The following is a 16,733-nucleotide window of genomic DNA, read 5'->3' as shown; positions in this document are numbered from 1 at the left end:
TAATGAAATCTTTATCAACAAGAAGTCTGTCTCTGTTAATCCCTAAAGCAGCTGACTTAAGCCACTTATGAAACCTTCCAGAAGCAGAAGCCTTGCTAAGCTGGAGTTGCAGTGGTTAAGATTTTCTTAACCTTGTCTATCATACAGGGACACTGAAAGAACATTGCAGTCCAAAGTCAGGAAATATAGAAATGAGGACATTTAACTTTTTTTAACTTCTTTACCTATCACACACATTGTAAGCATTTCTTCCTTTAGTTTTCCTTGTCATAGTATATTTCACTCCCATTATCCTAATTACTCATACCCAAAATTTGTTACCTTCACATCAGTCTCCAAACCTTTATGTCTAAAATGCATCTTGAATCTAACCAATTCTCTCTTTTTTGCTGTCTCTGTTATCCAAAAGAACAGTCGTTTCTTGCTCATATTGCTGTAGTACCTTTTAGTACTTTCATTGACTTCTAGTTTTACTTTCCTCTCTGATCTGTTCTTTGCAGTGTGGTCAGAATAATCTTTAAACTTGACATGTTGCCATTGTATTTAAAATGTTTATTCACTTCCTTTGCCCTTCAAAACTTTTGTGACTCAAAGGCCTCCGTTTTGTCCCTATCTGCATCATGTCTTGGCCACCTCTCCCCTCTTGTAATACTATAGTCCAGCCACACTCGATGCCTTTTGGATTGAGCTTATGCTCACTTCATGGGCTGTTCATTCTTCCATTTTCAAATCTAATCCATTATCCTTCAGCTAAGAAGTCAGTTTATCTCATATCCCATAATTAAATTACCCTTGCCCCATTTTATTCCTATAATGTATTATTATGATATTGTCACAATTCATATGCGTGATTCTTTGGTTAATAACTTTCTCCATAGTTGACTATAAACTCCATGGGGGCAGGGACTGGCTGCTTTGTTCACACTCAGAGTCCCAGTGCCTAGCCTAGTGCCAGGCACATAGTTAGACACTTAATTAGAATTCATTGGATAAATGAATGCTCATGCATCTATGTTGAAATTACAGTATTTCTTTTTGAATAATATTTCACTTTGAGAAAAGTTTTAAATTGATAAAATATTGGAAAGGATGACAGTAATCCTGTCGTGTCCCACCAATTGATTGAGCAAGGACTCACTTAACCTATCCCAGTAACGCTGTAGAATATTTTAGTGTACTTTCTTATTTCTTTTTATCCATTCATTAGCTTATTAATTCATGTGTTCCATTAAGTTATTGTGTGCTTATTATATGCTAGGTGTTGAAGAAATAGCAATACAAAAGGGAGATAGCATAACTGCTCTTTCGATTCTTACAGTCTAGCAGGGGATATGGGCTTGAAACAAATACTTAACAACAATAATGAAGTTATAATTGTGGTAAGTGCTATTAAAAAGAAAGTATACATTTACTCTAGAGCAGTGATTCTCACCTGGGAGTGATTTTGTCCCTCAGACGGCATTTGACAATACTGGAAACATTTCTGGTCGTCACACCTGCGGGGACAGTACAACTGGCATCTAGTGGGTAGGTGCCTGGGTACACAGGACAATCCTCCACACCAAAGAATCATCTGAACCAAAATGTCAGTAGTGTTGAGGCTGAGCAACCCTGCTCTAGAAATGTGGTTATCAGGAATACTTCCATAAGGAAGTGGTATTTAAACAAAAGGATAGATAGAAGTTATTAGATGGGGGGGATGAGAATTGGTGAACACACAGGCAAAGGGAAGAAAATGAGGAAAGATCCAAAAGTTGGAAGGTAAACCTCTTCTCTGTTGTATTAGATAAGCTGAAAAAAGACTAGTATGTGTTCCTTTTTGAGTAAAGGGCAAAGGACACCAGGCAATGTTGGAGAGCTAGGCAGAGGCCCATTTATATAACGCCTTGTAGGTTGTATAAGGATTTTGGGGTTGCCTGTTAAATAGCCAGTGGACATTCAGAGTACATTGTTGCATCTGTGGGTTTCGAACTCAGAACATAGGCAGTAGATATAACTTTAGGAGTTCTTCACAGAAGTAGTATTTGAAGTCTTGAATTTATATTGGTACCAGTTTGGCAAGTTGTAATTGTTTTTCTCTGACAACACTCAGCTACCAGGAACAGGTTCAGAAAAGATAGAAGGTTGGGTTCATTCAGGGTTAGGATTTTGTTAGGTAAGTATGAAAAAGGATACTGTGTCCAGAAAAACAGCTACTGTGCTCTCTACAGAAACTCAGACCAGGATTGTTGTACAAACCACCCCCCTACCTCTTTTTTTTGGTAGAATGCTCGTGATTTTCCAAAGGTAGACTTTGATACTTATCATGACAAAAAAATTTACTATGAATTTCTTAGCATAAACTATAATGAGTGCTTTCTTCAGTAATTATTTGACTCCTCTGAGATCTGATTCTTTCTTTTGGTAAATTCTGGGGGAAGTGCTGTATGTTGAAGCATGTATTACTTTAAATTGAGTAAGTAAAGTAAAATTAATTATTGTATAACTTCAAATGAGAAATAAATAACAGATATATCTTAGTATAGACTCAATGATTTATATTAGATATACAATTGATTCTTTTCTCATGAAGCACAAGCAGGAGAACCAGAATATCTAGAGCAGCCATCAAGAAGTGATTTCTCAAAGTACTTGAAAGAAGAAACTATTCGAATAATTACCAAGGCATCACATGAGCATGAAGATAAAAGTCCTGAAACAGTTTTACAGTCGGTAAGAATTTTTCTTTCAGCTCTCTGAACATACCCATCAATGTTCACAAGGTTTCCTAGCAGTATAAGACGAATGACCTGCCTGGGAGTCAGGAGAGACCAGGCCAAGGGACGGCTCTGCTTGAACATGATGAGTGATTGTAGGTGTCACCCAACTGCCAGGCTGTAATTTCCTCAGCTGTAATTTTTTAAATGCTTCTTTTTAAAAAAATAAGTTTCTGTCTTCCTGTTAGAGAATTATGAAAAATTATAATCATAGACTAAAGTAGTCATTTGATTTGGAACTTAAAAAAGAGAAGTACAAAATTTAGCATTATTTTTCTTTTCCCTCAACCCCTCCTCCCATCTTTAGTCTTATTACATTGGAATAGTTGGGAATATAAGGTATAAATTTCATTGTTTCATGGACTGTGTTTAACAAAATACTAGATAGTCTAGGTTAGAGTATTATTAGTAGAATAAATATGATATTATAAAACACTTTATGCATATTTCAGTAGTGTCCTGTATAAAATTGTCATTATAAGCCTCCTTTATTGGTAATTTTCAAGTATTCAAGTGTGTCTTTTTATAACAGTAAGTTGAGCACATTGGTATTGCATTACGTTTCAATGAATATGATATTCTGAGAGATGTTGTTTCAAGAATTTCATACTACAAAACTATTCAGTTGCTATAGTCATTTATTTTTTATTTTATTAGTGAGCACAAACAACTCTTAATACAAGTTTCGTGATAGCTAATTTTAGGATTTGAAGATTCCACTCCTAGAGTGCTAAAGCTAACAGGACATGTAATTTTTCAACACATAATTTTCCACTGAGTGAACTTAATCTCAACAATAGCCTGCTAATTACAGTGATGTCTTTAATATGCTAAGACCTTGATTAACCAAAATGTTCAATTAATAGGGTATTCTGTTAATTATGTTTTGATGAACAAAGTAATCAGAAATTATTCTTTAATTTAATTTCCTTTTTGAAAACGTTTGATTATATATCATCTTACCATAAAAAAATGTATTAATATAGATAGATTTTTTTTTTGATCATTTCAAATTTTTCAAATGTCCCTAGAGACTCTAAAAAACTTGAGATGAGGAACTGCTAACTCTAAAGCGCTTCCTGAAATATGCTTCTTTTAATAGATCTGGGATTTCTACTTCTTGGGGGATGGTAGAAGAAACCCTAGGGAGGGAGAAAAAACACAGGAGTAGATAACAAGGGAGAAATATTTTTGCCTGATATAAAAAAAATAATTTGCCAGGGCTTTTGCTAATTAAGATTTTTATTTGTTAGAGCCTACATTATGGTTAATAAGTATCATTCTTTTAACTGGTATCAGAAAGCTGGAAGCATTACTTAGCTTAATGTAGAATCATGATTTTTTTTTTTTTTTTTTTTTTTAGTTTGGCTAATCATGTGTAATTTAAATTTGTAGAAATCAGCACTTAAATTTTGATTGATTAGTTTATTCATATGGATATCATCTTATAAGCTAGCAACCTACTGCTTCACCTTTACTTGAAAAAAGATGGCATTGAGGGAGTATGATAGCTAGCATAAATATTTTTCTATCTGGCATATCTTCTGGAGTAGCACCAATAGTTGGCCACATTGTCTGTATAAATTCTGCAGCATGTCTAAGAATATATTAATCATGACTGTCTGACCAGTGGTTCCTGGTCTCATGGTCAGTTGCTTAGGATCATGGTAACCACCTACTGGGTTTTCTCATTTAAAGGTATACCTTAGAAACTAAATTTCAGAGTCTTCAGATTTGGGGATTAAATAGTCCTGGGTTTTTGAATATTAATTTTACTTCTTGCTAGCTATGCAAACTTGAATAAGTTGCTTAATTTTTCTAAACCTTAGTTTTCTTTTATATAAAATGGAGGTGATTGTCGGATGAATTAAGATCATTTTTTTAAGTGCCTAGCATGTAGTGTAGGCCCTAAGTCGCTCTTTATTTCCTTCTGTTACTTAAATCCTAAACATTTCACAAATATACAATATATAAAGCTCCAACCTTAGTAGAAGAAGAATTTCTTGGAAAGCTTAGAATCACAGAAACCATAGAGAGATACTCTCCAAATGTTTAGACAGCTTGCTTTTTAGAAGAATGTCTTTAATTTTAAGTGAAATATTTTAGAAAATTTAAAAATTCAAAAAAGTAAACTCTAAGAAAGAATCATACATATTTCTACTACCCAAAGTTAATCACTTAATAAGTTAGTATGTTTTCTTTCATTCTTTTTTTTTTTTTTTTTAATTATTTATTTATTTATTTATGGCTGTGTTGGGTCTTGGGTCTTCGTTTACTGTGCGAGGGCTTTCTCCAGTTGCAGCAAGCGGGGGCCACTCTTCATCGCGGTGCGCGGGCCTCTCACTATCGCGGCCTCTCTTGTTGTGGAGCACAGGCTCCAGACGCACAGGCTCAGCAATTGTGGCTCACGGGCCCAGTTGCTCTGTGGCATGTGGGATCTTCCCAAACCAGGGCTCGAACCCGTGTCCCCTGCATTGGCAGGCAGACTCTCAACCACTGCGCCACGAGGGAAGCCCCTCATTCTTATTTTTATATACAGATTTGGGATTTATTTTTGTAATTGAGTTACTACTGCATATAAAATTTTATATCTTAACTTTTCTTCTTTTAATCACTGAACATAACTGTTTCCCCATGTTACAAACTAAAAAACATTTAATGGTTGAATAGTATTCCATTAAGTGATTAAATTCTTATTTACTTACTCATTCCCCCTTATATATTGATTTCTACTTTTACGTTATTATAAATAGGCTGTTAAAAATGAAACTTTTTCCATATTTCTGGTTATTTCTTTAGACTAGATTCTCCATAAGTTAGTAGGTTAAAAAGGTATGAGCATATTAAGGGAGCCAAAGGGGTTGAAGATATATAGCTTTCTAATCACCCTTTTATGGGACCGCTTTTTAAAAAAATCACGTATTTAATAGATTTCAGGCAATTAATAAAAATCTTTGTGTTCTAATTATTTTTACAACTTATTAACTGAGGAACTTATTTTTAATCTCTTTCAAGTTCAGCTTTTGTTAAGGTGTCCATATGGGACCTGACAGTAATAGGAAAAGATAAATGTACTTTACTTCAGTGAACCCTAAAATTCTTTATATGAAAATTTTTTATGGTACTTTAGGATATCTAAACTTGATGGACACAGAATAACTACATGTGCCCAAAATTTCTTCCCTTTTTCAACTTTCACCCAAATAATTAATTAGTGTTATTGCTGTTGAAACTCTTCTGTGGCAACTGGGAAGGTTTATAGAACATTTATTTTTCCTAAGTGCAGTTTTTTTCCAAAGGAAATGTCATTTTGTAAGGATACGTATTCTAAGGAATACATTTTCTGGTTGCTACTTGCCTTAAATTTGTATTTTTTCTTCTTAATATAGTATTGTTTTGGGTTGGTTTGCTTATGAGAAATTTTTCACCAAAAGTTCAGACAAATTTCTTAGTTTACCTGCTTATATTTCACTCTTGTGAATGGAGACGTAGGACAATTCTTCCTCTCTCAAATGCTGGAAGGATTAAAAATCCTTAATTAAATGTCATAGACCAAGCTTATCTCTACTTACAGAGATAATATTATATTACCCATAGTAATATTGCGTTAGGATTATTCAGGTATAAGCAATTTCAAGAAGCATAATAGTATAATATTTGTAATACCTATCATTTATAGAACAACAATTAATGTGTCAGGTTTTGGGTTAGCTGAATATTAGCTCTCACGATCATGACAACCATGCAGGTTGGTTGTTCCCTCTTGAAAAATTGAGGACTCAAACAGAACGAGGAAAGCTTTTCTGAAAATGTTATGGTTAAAAATAACATTTCTTTTAAAGGAAGCAATGCCGGTCTTGGCCATTTTTCTTGTTTTATTGTTCAGTTAAACTTTTTCTGCATATGTACTTTGGAAAAGTCAGGAAGTCTTCACATCACTAAAATTTACCTGTATTTTAAACTGCAGTAAAACCACTCTGTTTTTATTAAATTTTTCTGTTTATTTGATGTCAAAAGTAAAGTTCATCTTTGCTTAGGGAAATTTTTATGGTGCAATTTGAAATTACTTAAGCAAGCTGCTTTCAAGCACCTTAAGTACGTCTGAAATTTGTTTGTAGGTAAATAGTGAATATGCTAGTTATAAATCTATTCAGTAAAGTAAGATCCTTGTGAAATCTGAACAGTGTTTTGAATGAACCGTATTAGTGTCTTTGAGTGGACTTCCTGGATTTCACACTGGCTTCCACTCTATTAGTTTGGGTTAGTGAAATTCATAGAATTTGTTAACAAAGAAAAGAAGAAGAATCTGACTGAGTTGTTAAAAATGGATATCACTTTCTAGCAGCTTTCCCCAAAACAAGAATTCACTGGACACTCATGATATAAATATATTGTACTAGGTCTCATAGGCTGCGACCGAGTGGGTTTAAGCACAGTAGTGTGGATATTAAGTGGCTATACAATCGATTACTAGAAAGGATAGAAAGGTAAAATCATAAGAAAGAAAACTTACAGGCTCTCCTGGATTCAGAGGAGGTCATATCTTATTTTGATGGAGGTATCAAGAAAGGCTTTGTGGAGTTATTAGAATTTAAAAAAGTAAATAAAACTTTCACCTGTAAAGACAGCAGTAGGAAATACAATTTCAGTATTAACTATTTTTAAGAATTTGAAGATGCTTTGTGGGAAAAAAAAATTAAAATTTAATTTAGTGTTTGAGATGCAAAGTGAAAGCTGGAAATCTTGTATTATTACCTGATTAATGCATTTGCTTTAATGTTCAGTTTTAGATGTTTTCATTTCATACTAAAAAAATGCAGGTATTTTTAAAAGGATCAAGAGTCTATGCACTTAAACTGAGTGCTTCCATTGTTCTCTTTTCTCATGTTCACACTAATGATTTTCTTCTGCAGAAACCTGAAAATACCACAAGCCAACCACCTTCTAACCAGCAAGTTGTAGAGGTGGCGATTCCTCATGTAGGGAAATTTATGATTGAGTCAAAGGAGGGGGGTTATGATGACGAGGTACCTTTATTATAGCCCTCTGCACTGTTTCCACTTGTTTTTTGCTATTTAATGCAAGTACTTCGGGCATGCCTGCACCCTCATCACATTGTCTATTGCTGCATAACATACAGCTTTGCCACCCACAGCCTGAAATTACCTTACCAATTGCTGACAGTACTTCAAATTTCAAATGAAAATTTAAGTAGAAAGCTTATGGATTTGTCAAAAGAATAATTTTATGTTGCTAGAGTTAATTCTTTTGTGCAAACATAGGATTTGTTTACTCTCGGGTTGATAGGTTTTGATAAGGTTTGTTTAATTAAATAGCAGAAATTTTGAGCACTTAAAAATATTTTCCTTTCCTATTTTACTTGAATTATTGATTATAATACTTGCCCACCATTTCCTACCAGAAGATCCTACAATCTGATTAGATATAGATTAGATACAGATTAGTGTATTGATAACTTTTGTTTTGTTTTGTTTTCTTCTGCACTCTCTGTGTGACTGAATTGAATGATTCATCAACATTGTCGAATGCCTACCAGTGTTGTATACACTGGGCACCTCCATCTTACCTCTTCTTACTGCTCCACTGTTAATTCTCATCTACTTAGTTTTCTAACAGTATGGAGGCATTTTTGTTTCCCATGATATGGTTCTTGGGAATCCTGATGAAAATTGCTATTGTCCTGACCCCATCAGATTTTTTTTCCCCTTTACCACTTTTTTCTTTACACTGTTCAGTTTTGATCTTTTCTGTATTTGAGAGGGGGCCAGTAAAGCCGTTTCTGAATAGTAACAACAGAAAAGACAGACCCTGGATTCTATCATTTGTTAGTTTTTACTGGCATGGATGAGAATTGAATGTATATTGAATAGTTTTTTCCAAGTAATGTTTTTTTCAGACTTACTTCAAGGTTATAATTAAACTCTTATATGAGTTAATCACCAAAATCAGAGGTGTCATACAGACATTACTATTACTGTGCTACTGTAAGAAAGCATGGGCCATAAAGAGAATAAGAAGCAGGTTTGTGAGTCAGGAACTGGCCAGAAGGATTTTCTGAAGCAGTTAATGTTAGGTATATTGCAACTGTCAGTGTGTACTCCAAAATAAATACTATGGGTAATAGGTTCAGTGAATCAGAGGTAATGGATGCAGTCTCTTTATTGCTCTAATATGATAGCTTCATAGTGTCTTGAGTTGTTTCACTTTGCAGATATTTTAAAATACAAACATTTAAGAATACAGCCATCTCTTGGTATCCATGGTGGATTGGTTCCAGTACCCTCCCTGTCCCCAGCAGATACTAAGATCCACAGTTGCTCAAGTCCATTATACAAAATGACATAGTACATAATAAACTATTATGAAGACAAAGAAATGCTTAAATATTTAGTACTTAATAGCAGTACGTTTTTCTGTTGAACTATTACCATGTTGGTGCTTGCAGATTATGGAGACTGGCATGTTTTTAATAAAAATGTTAATTTGTTGATGAAGCACCTTAGTGCTTGTTTTAGGGTGAGCCTTCTGGCATTTAAAAAAGTAGAATTGTGATTAATCATTTAACACTACCTTTTGTGCAAGTGCTTATGCTCTTGGCAGAGTTTTGTGTTTTGTGTATATGTTTTTTTTAATTCATTGGAGTGATAGTTTAACAGTGCATGTGCCTTGTAACTTTTAAAAATAAGTCATATGGGTACAGGGCTGCTGCTTAGATATTTAGACTGTATGGTTGTGCAGGCAGGGGTGCCTGGCCAACTGGCAGAAGTGGAGTTGGAACTGAGCTAATGCTGAGCTCCCCGAGCCTTAAAGAAGAGGCATCTTTTTTAATAAAAAGAGTGTTGCTTTTTCTAAATGGTTCTCTTAGAGAGCAGCACATTTTTCTAAATTGTTTGTCAAGAAGGGGGTGCCTTTTTAAAAAATTCTTCAGTTCAGACAGGATGCCTTTTTGCACTTCGCACAAAGGCACGATGTCAGCTAACTGTGGCCCTGTATGGAAGATTTCGAGATACTTATATGCATATCAGATCACATTTGCTACAAAAAAAATGCAGTGTTTGATTTATAAATAGTGAAAAACAAAGGACTTTTAACATGCATGTAAAAACAAAGGACTTTTAACTTGCATGTAAAGGAATTATTTTGGTTTTTTGATTTTTTTTTTTATGATAACCATTCAAAAGTTCTTACTTTAAATCCCTTGTGGCAGATCATGATGACACCGAACATGCAAGGTATTATCATGGCAATAGGTAAATCCAGGAATGTATATGACAGGTGTGGCCCTGAAGCAGGGTTCTTTAAGGTACAATGAACATTTTCATTTTATTTATTTTTTAAATAAACTTCTTAAAATGTTTTATTTCCTTGAATTAAATTTGTTTTCCTATATACTTTCTCTCTTCCTATCCATGGCTAATCATGGCCACCTAATGTTCTATGGGTTTCTTTTATGCATGAATCTAAGACTGATTATTCTTTTTAAAGTCAGATAATTCAACAAAAACAAAGCAATTTACTTGAGTTATCCTAATAGTACACCTCTGATTTGTTAGCAGAAATTTATTGTATTTGTATTTGAAGCAAATAAAGGGTATTGATGGGCAAAAATAGGAACTGAGTAAATGCTTCTGGTAATAGTTTATTTTCTCCTCTGGTAATACTGTTAGTCAATATTACAATATTTTTCTTTAATTTTATTATCATTTCATACTAAATTGCTTTCTTCATTTAGTTGTTTCTAAAATGATTCATTCATTTATTATCTTATATTTCTTATTTGTTTTCTCCATAATTAATTTTAATATCCTAGTCATTTCAAGACTTGAGACCATCAAGCTGATGCATTATTTCATGACTAAATCTTTATTCCCTCTAATACCAGATCTATTGTTTTGATTACATTATTATTTGTTCTTATATATTTGAAAGATGAAAACGCTGTGTTTGGCTTGTCACTTTCTTTAGGTTAACCAAAGCCAGTTCATTATTTTACCCCCCTGGCCCCTTTTAGTGTTTGTTATTTTAAAAAAAAAAAAAAAAAAAAAAAAAACAGCTTTATTGAGGTATAGTTCACTTCAACAAAGCTACATGTTCCCTTCCTTGACATTTAAAATCTAAAATTTTCCCTTAATGTTCTATACCACCATTCACCGCAGTTTTTAAGAAACTGCTTATTTTCAGTGTTTCTTTCGGTATATAGTATAAACAAAGGCCTTGTGAATAGTAGCCTTATATCAATAAACACTTTTGAACTGGTTAGAATTAGAGTGACCAATCATCCTGGTATGCCTGGGACTGAAGGGTTTCCTGGGATATAGGACTTAGGGGCTAAACTGTTGAAGTTCTGGCAGACTGGTCCCAAGATGAGTTGTTCACTCTGTTAAGATCCCATGAGAGAGGCTGAAAACTACTCTTATCAAAAAAAAAAATAAAAAAAGAAAAACAACTTTTATGTTTAAAAATTAATCCTTATTCCCGGGCAGTCTACATTTCTTTTCTTAGAAAACACTAAATATGTGTGTTCAAAAGTTTTCTTCTATTTCTTATGGAAGAGTTATCTGTCATTGATAGTACCATTGTCATCTTTGTCAAGTTGGGTATCTTTATCTATCTTCCAGTTGAACTGGAAACTTCACTTTTATTAAATTAATACCTGCATATATTTTAAAGAGCCAACTAATTATACATACTACAAACAACAGTAGTCACATCATATCCCTCCCACCCCCAGCTCTGGTAACAGCTTTCAGTTATTTCATCAAATCCTTTTGGCATTAATTCTATATCTTTAAGTAGAATGCTTGTGATTTTGTGATTCTTAGTTTACACATTTCCTGTTGAATTCCCTACCATGGGATGTGAATGATGAGCCCTCTTTATTCTCCTGCCCCATATACACGCACCAGCACATACAGTTTTCATCCCTCCATCGACATACACACACACACACGCAATATGTGTATAAGAATCTTGTCATTTGATTAATTCAGAATTCTCAGCTTGTATTATTATTTCTTGTGTGCTACTCAGGGTTGAACTAAGTCATACATATTATTACTTTTACTTCTTTTCCCTCATCTTTCATTTTCCTTGGAATTGGTTGTTTTGTTTTCTGTTTGCTTAGTTTTTTGCTCTGTTCTTTGTCAGTTTTATTTTCTTGTGGAATTCTCTTCTGGAACTTTATGACCTGCTCCAGTTTGCATTGGTTTTCCTTTATTCCTGGTATATAACTGATGTCTTGAGATCTCCTTTCATCATCACTTTGGGGATGCCCTTTGCATCTTATCCTTTGTGTATTTTCTATATCTCATATACTTGTCTTTTTAAATTTACCCTCTGATTTTGATGCAGCAGAAAATCTCTGAAGTTTATATTTGTGTATATTTTCATCTATCTGTAATTGAAGAATATGTAGGTGAACATTATCAGTTTATAATTAATGTATACTTTTGGTATAGGTAAATGATTAGCATTTGGAAAGTTCTAGCTGATAATATAAAATTTGAGAAAATTTGTCATATAAATAACAAAAAGAACGTGTACAAATGCAATCATTCAGTAATATAGAGGTGTCTTAAGTAAAACTAATAACGACAGTCTCTGTTGCTGCCCTGTTGTAACCACTTCTAACATTTGTATAACCTTTCTGGTTTTTTCCTTTTGTTTTTAAAGACATGCATATATAGAGAAATTTTTTAACTTTTACTCTTCATATTATTTTGTAACTTATATCACTCAGAAATATATTGTGGGTATTCTTAAAGTTAAGACAATATATCTACCACATTATCTATACCACCTGCATTTAGTATTCTATGGTATAGATGTACTCTCATTTATTATATATTACTCTCTCTGTGGACGTATGTCCTATATTTTTTCCCAGTCTGCCATTTCTGTTTGAATTTAGTTTATGGTACCTTTTTCCATAAAGAAGTTTTAAAAATACTGTGCTATCTATACTATCTTTCTTCTCCTTTCTGGGTTCTGGAGTTTCACTGCTATACAAAAAGTCTTCTTCAACCTAAGGTATTATAAATTTTCTGGAATATTTTCTTAAAACACTTTTCTTAATAAATTTTTATTTCATAAATTTAAAAATACCCTACTTACATTTAGCTCAGTAGCATTTTATTTGGGCTTTCTGCATTCTATATTAATAAAAAAATTGCTGTAAGTTATAATTTGGAGGCTGTCTTCCTCAGGTTTGATGTCATGCTTATTAAGTTCATTTACTAAATTCATTTAGTAAATGAATTTGAGCTCTCCTGTTTTTCTTTAACTCTAGTATAGTTTCCATAGGAATTAACTGTTCCATAAGAGTAAACTAGAACTCACTCATAAAACCGTATGAGCTTAGCCCCTTTTTTGGTTATAGGTCTTTTGACAGACTTTTGGTTCCTTTTACAGCAGTTGACCTTTTAATTGTTCTATATGTTCTTGGCAATTGACTCTAATCATTATCGACATTCAGTATTAAATCACAAAACATATACATAGCACAGAATCTAACATATGATTCCTTTTGTCTTCCTATGTTCCCTAAATCAGATATAGTATAGTTTTAATTTTCTTTCTTTTTAATGCTTAGTTTATTATAAATTGAGGGAAAGAGTTTTTTTTTTTTCTTCTATCCTGTCACATTACCCAAAAAAACTTTGTTGGGTTTATTTTATATTAGCTTTTTGGCTGTGAGAAGAAGTTTTTCAACTCTGTGCATGTTTAAGTACTTCTGTATATGGATTTACTTATGCATTATGATCAGAACAATTTTTTAAATGTTATGTATGTTTGCTAGTAGTAAAACCATGTGATGAAAATGTTCGCTTTGTTACTGATAAAAAGATAAGTTGGGAAATGAAACTTACATCTAGCTGGGTAAGTGGATTTGCTAAGGATTAACTTTTGAATTAGGAAGGGTTACCAGCCCAGTCAGTCACAGTTCCTATTTCAACCACAGGCCCTCCCACATGGGAGTCTGCCCCTGTACACGAATATTAAAGAGTTAATAGGCAGGCAGATGTGGAAAAACAAATGAGAAAAGACATTTACCTAAGTCCTTTTCCCAAGTTGACTCTATTTATTAAGATTAGTTTTCACTGTTAACAGAAAGTCCCCAAATCATAGTGGCTTAAAGACAGAAGTTTCTGTCATGTAAAAACAAAATCCAGGGAAAGGCAGTACAAGGCTACTGTGATGAGCAAAAAATAAAAGCCAGAAGGAAAAAAAGGAATAATATTCTCAAAGTACTAGTTGCCTGTATGTATATGTACAGGGGTGGAAGTGGGAGGGTCACATCATAATTATAATCATGGGATTAGTACAACTTTTTTCATTTACTTTCAAAGACATTAAAATTTCTTTTTTGTAACATTTTTTTTTTTTTTGTCTGTACCTATTAAAGTGCCCTTAGGATTTTAATGAAGCAATAACACTTCTATATTATGAAACTTTTTTTCCTTACTGGTTATTTCATTGCTTCATTACAATTGTTCCCAGTTGACATAACTTTATTAGTTTGTTTTTTACTTTATAAATGCCTATTATTATTACCCCTCTGTTTATTCAGTAGTTATAAAAATATTTTTATTAAGATGTAAAACATGCTGAAAAGAACACAGTTCGTGAGTTTACAGCTCTGTGAATTATCGCAGTGCACATATTCATGTAACTATCAACCAGGCCAAGAAATAGAACATTATAGTATTCCAGAAATTACCTTTGTTTCTTCTTTCTATGAACTACACTTTCCCCCTATCCAAAAGTAGATGTTATCTGAACTTCTAACAATGTAAGTTTTCTTGTTGAACTTTATATACCTAGAATCTTTTACTATAGGTCCTTTTGTGTCTGGCTGCTTTTACTGAAGAACATGTTTGGAGCTTCATGTATATTATTGGATATAGTTAGAATTTGTTCATTCTCTTATGGTATTCCGTTGTATGACTACACTATTTTTTTTTCCATTCTGTTGATGGGCATATTCAAAAGGTATTACCTGCTTATATCAAGGTACTGTACTAAATCCAATGAATATAGCTGGGGAAATGATGGACTGAGTTCCTGCCTTAATGAAGCTTATTTTCTAGGTGGAAGCAAACACTAATTAGAGTCATAATTAGTATGACAAAGGAGCAGTTTGTGGAAAGAGACCTTATAATGGAAAAACAGAGCTGTTATCTAGAGGGCTTCTTAGAGAAAGCAATGTTTAAACTAATAAAATATACATATACCAAAACATAGAATGTAAACATTTCTCTCTCACTTTTTAATTTTCACTCCATAGTTAGCTTCTATTGATTATTTCTTGTATATGCTCCTAGGTAGATAAATGAGACTGATATTCAATACTCATCCATACATTATAATTTAAATAAAAATAGAAGTATGCTCTTTCTATCTTTTCTTTTTCTAGTTTTTTTTTTCATGTAATGTGGTTTATGATTATTCATGTCATGATTTGTAGATTTATTGTTTTTCATAGGTACATTTTATTTCCTGTTGCGCTTACCAAAATTTATTTAAACATTTTTTTAGAGCAGGGCATTCCAGTTTTTTCCTTGTTATGACAAACATGGATAGATCTAGTGATGGATCTGGCCACCATAAAGGCTGATGGGATTAGTATCTCAGAATTCTTACAGCTTATTCATGGCCTAGGTTAGAAAGTTCTGTCCCAGGCGAGCTGTTACTAGCAAAGGCTCTATGGTCAGATGGCCTGGGTTTAAATTCTAGCTTTATCACTTAATAATTGTGTGATCTTAGGCAATTTACTGACATTATCACAGCCATTTTTTTTTATTTATAAATGAGAAGTTATCTTGAGAATTAAATGAGATAATCCATGTAGACATCATTGAACAGTGTCTGTCACGTAAAGTGTCAGACACATAAAGTGTCAGTGTCACATAAAGAACACTCACAAATTGTAACTTTTATTAAATTCATCATTACCATTTTTGTTGCTGGGCATTTAGGTCATTTCCAGTATTTTTGTGAACATTCTTGTACATATATCATTTGAAAACTCATGTGAACATAGCGTAGTAGAATTTCCAATGTACCATCATTGATGCTTAGCTGACAAAATGATATAAAAAGGGTAATCCCATTATTTTATGTATCGTTGATCTTTAGTTAGGCTAAGTATCTTTCTCTAAATTTTTTGGCAGTTGGTATTTCTTATGTTAACTGCCTGTCCATTTTTTGCACACTTTTTTTTTTCTTTTTTTTAAGTTAAATGAGCATCTGATCTGCTAAGAAATTTGATTCATCTATAATTTGAAAATTGTATTTTGTGGTTTGTCATTTATCTTTAAATTTGTTTTTGGTGTCTTAACTGTACATAATGTTTTTAATCTTATAAAATATAGCAATATTTCCTTAATGGATTTGAGACTATATGATCACTTCTAAAATTATGCAAATCTTTAATTGTTACTTTAATGATTTTTATTGTTTGATTCCCAGATATGAGATTTCAGTTTTCTCCAAATAGAGAAATATCCAAAAAGTCCAAACGTATCATGGCTAATAACACTTTGACTAATGCATTCTTTGCACACTGACTTAAAATACTGTATCGTATACTAAACCCTATTTATAAATGGGTCTCTTTGGGTCTCTCTGTTCCATTGATCATTTTTCTGTTTTTGAACATTACACTTATTTGCATTATGGACCATTTGTAATATATTTTGACATTTTGTAGTAGAAACACCTCTTAATTTTTTTTCTTTTATAAATGGAAAGTTTGGCAAGTTTCATTTTTTCTTTTTTGATAATTTTTAACCAACTGCAACTTGTCTCCTTAAATCCTTTCCAAATTTGATTGTACTTGCATTATATTAAGTTACAGTGAGGTGGATAATTATATTTTTCAGTATTTTGAGTCTTCTCAGAAAGGAACATGATATGAATCTTCAGTTTTTTGGTCTTCTCTTATGTCCTTAAGTA

At 32.9% G+C, this 16,733-nt stretch overlaps 1 protein-coding gene across 1 annotated transcript in view; it reads left to right on the top strand.

The window, feature by feature from the left end:
- The window catches only part of USP25 (ubiquitin specific peptidase 25), a 142,589-nt gene that overhangs the window by 106,396 nt on the left and 19,460 nt on the right, over positions 1-16,733 (top strand). Inside the window, exon 18 of the mRNA XM_061194023.1 lies at positions 2,573-2,712. Within this exon, the coding sequence (XP_061050006.1) occupies positions 2,573-2,712 (140 nt within the window). The remainder of the gene's footprint in view (positions 1-2,572; positions 2,713-16,733) is intronic.

The sequence above is a fragment of the Eubalaena glacialis genome, chromosome 6, assembly GCF_028564815.1.
Source record: "Eubalaena glacialis isolate mEubGla1 chromosome 6, mEubGla1.1.hap2.+ XY, whole genome shotgun sequence".
In the NCBI taxonomy this organism is placed as follows: Eukaryota; Metazoa; Chordata; class Mammalia; order Artiodactyla; family Balaenidae; genus Eubalaena; species Eubalaena glacialis.
This window is presented reverse-complemented; position numbering and strand designations above follow the sequence as displayed.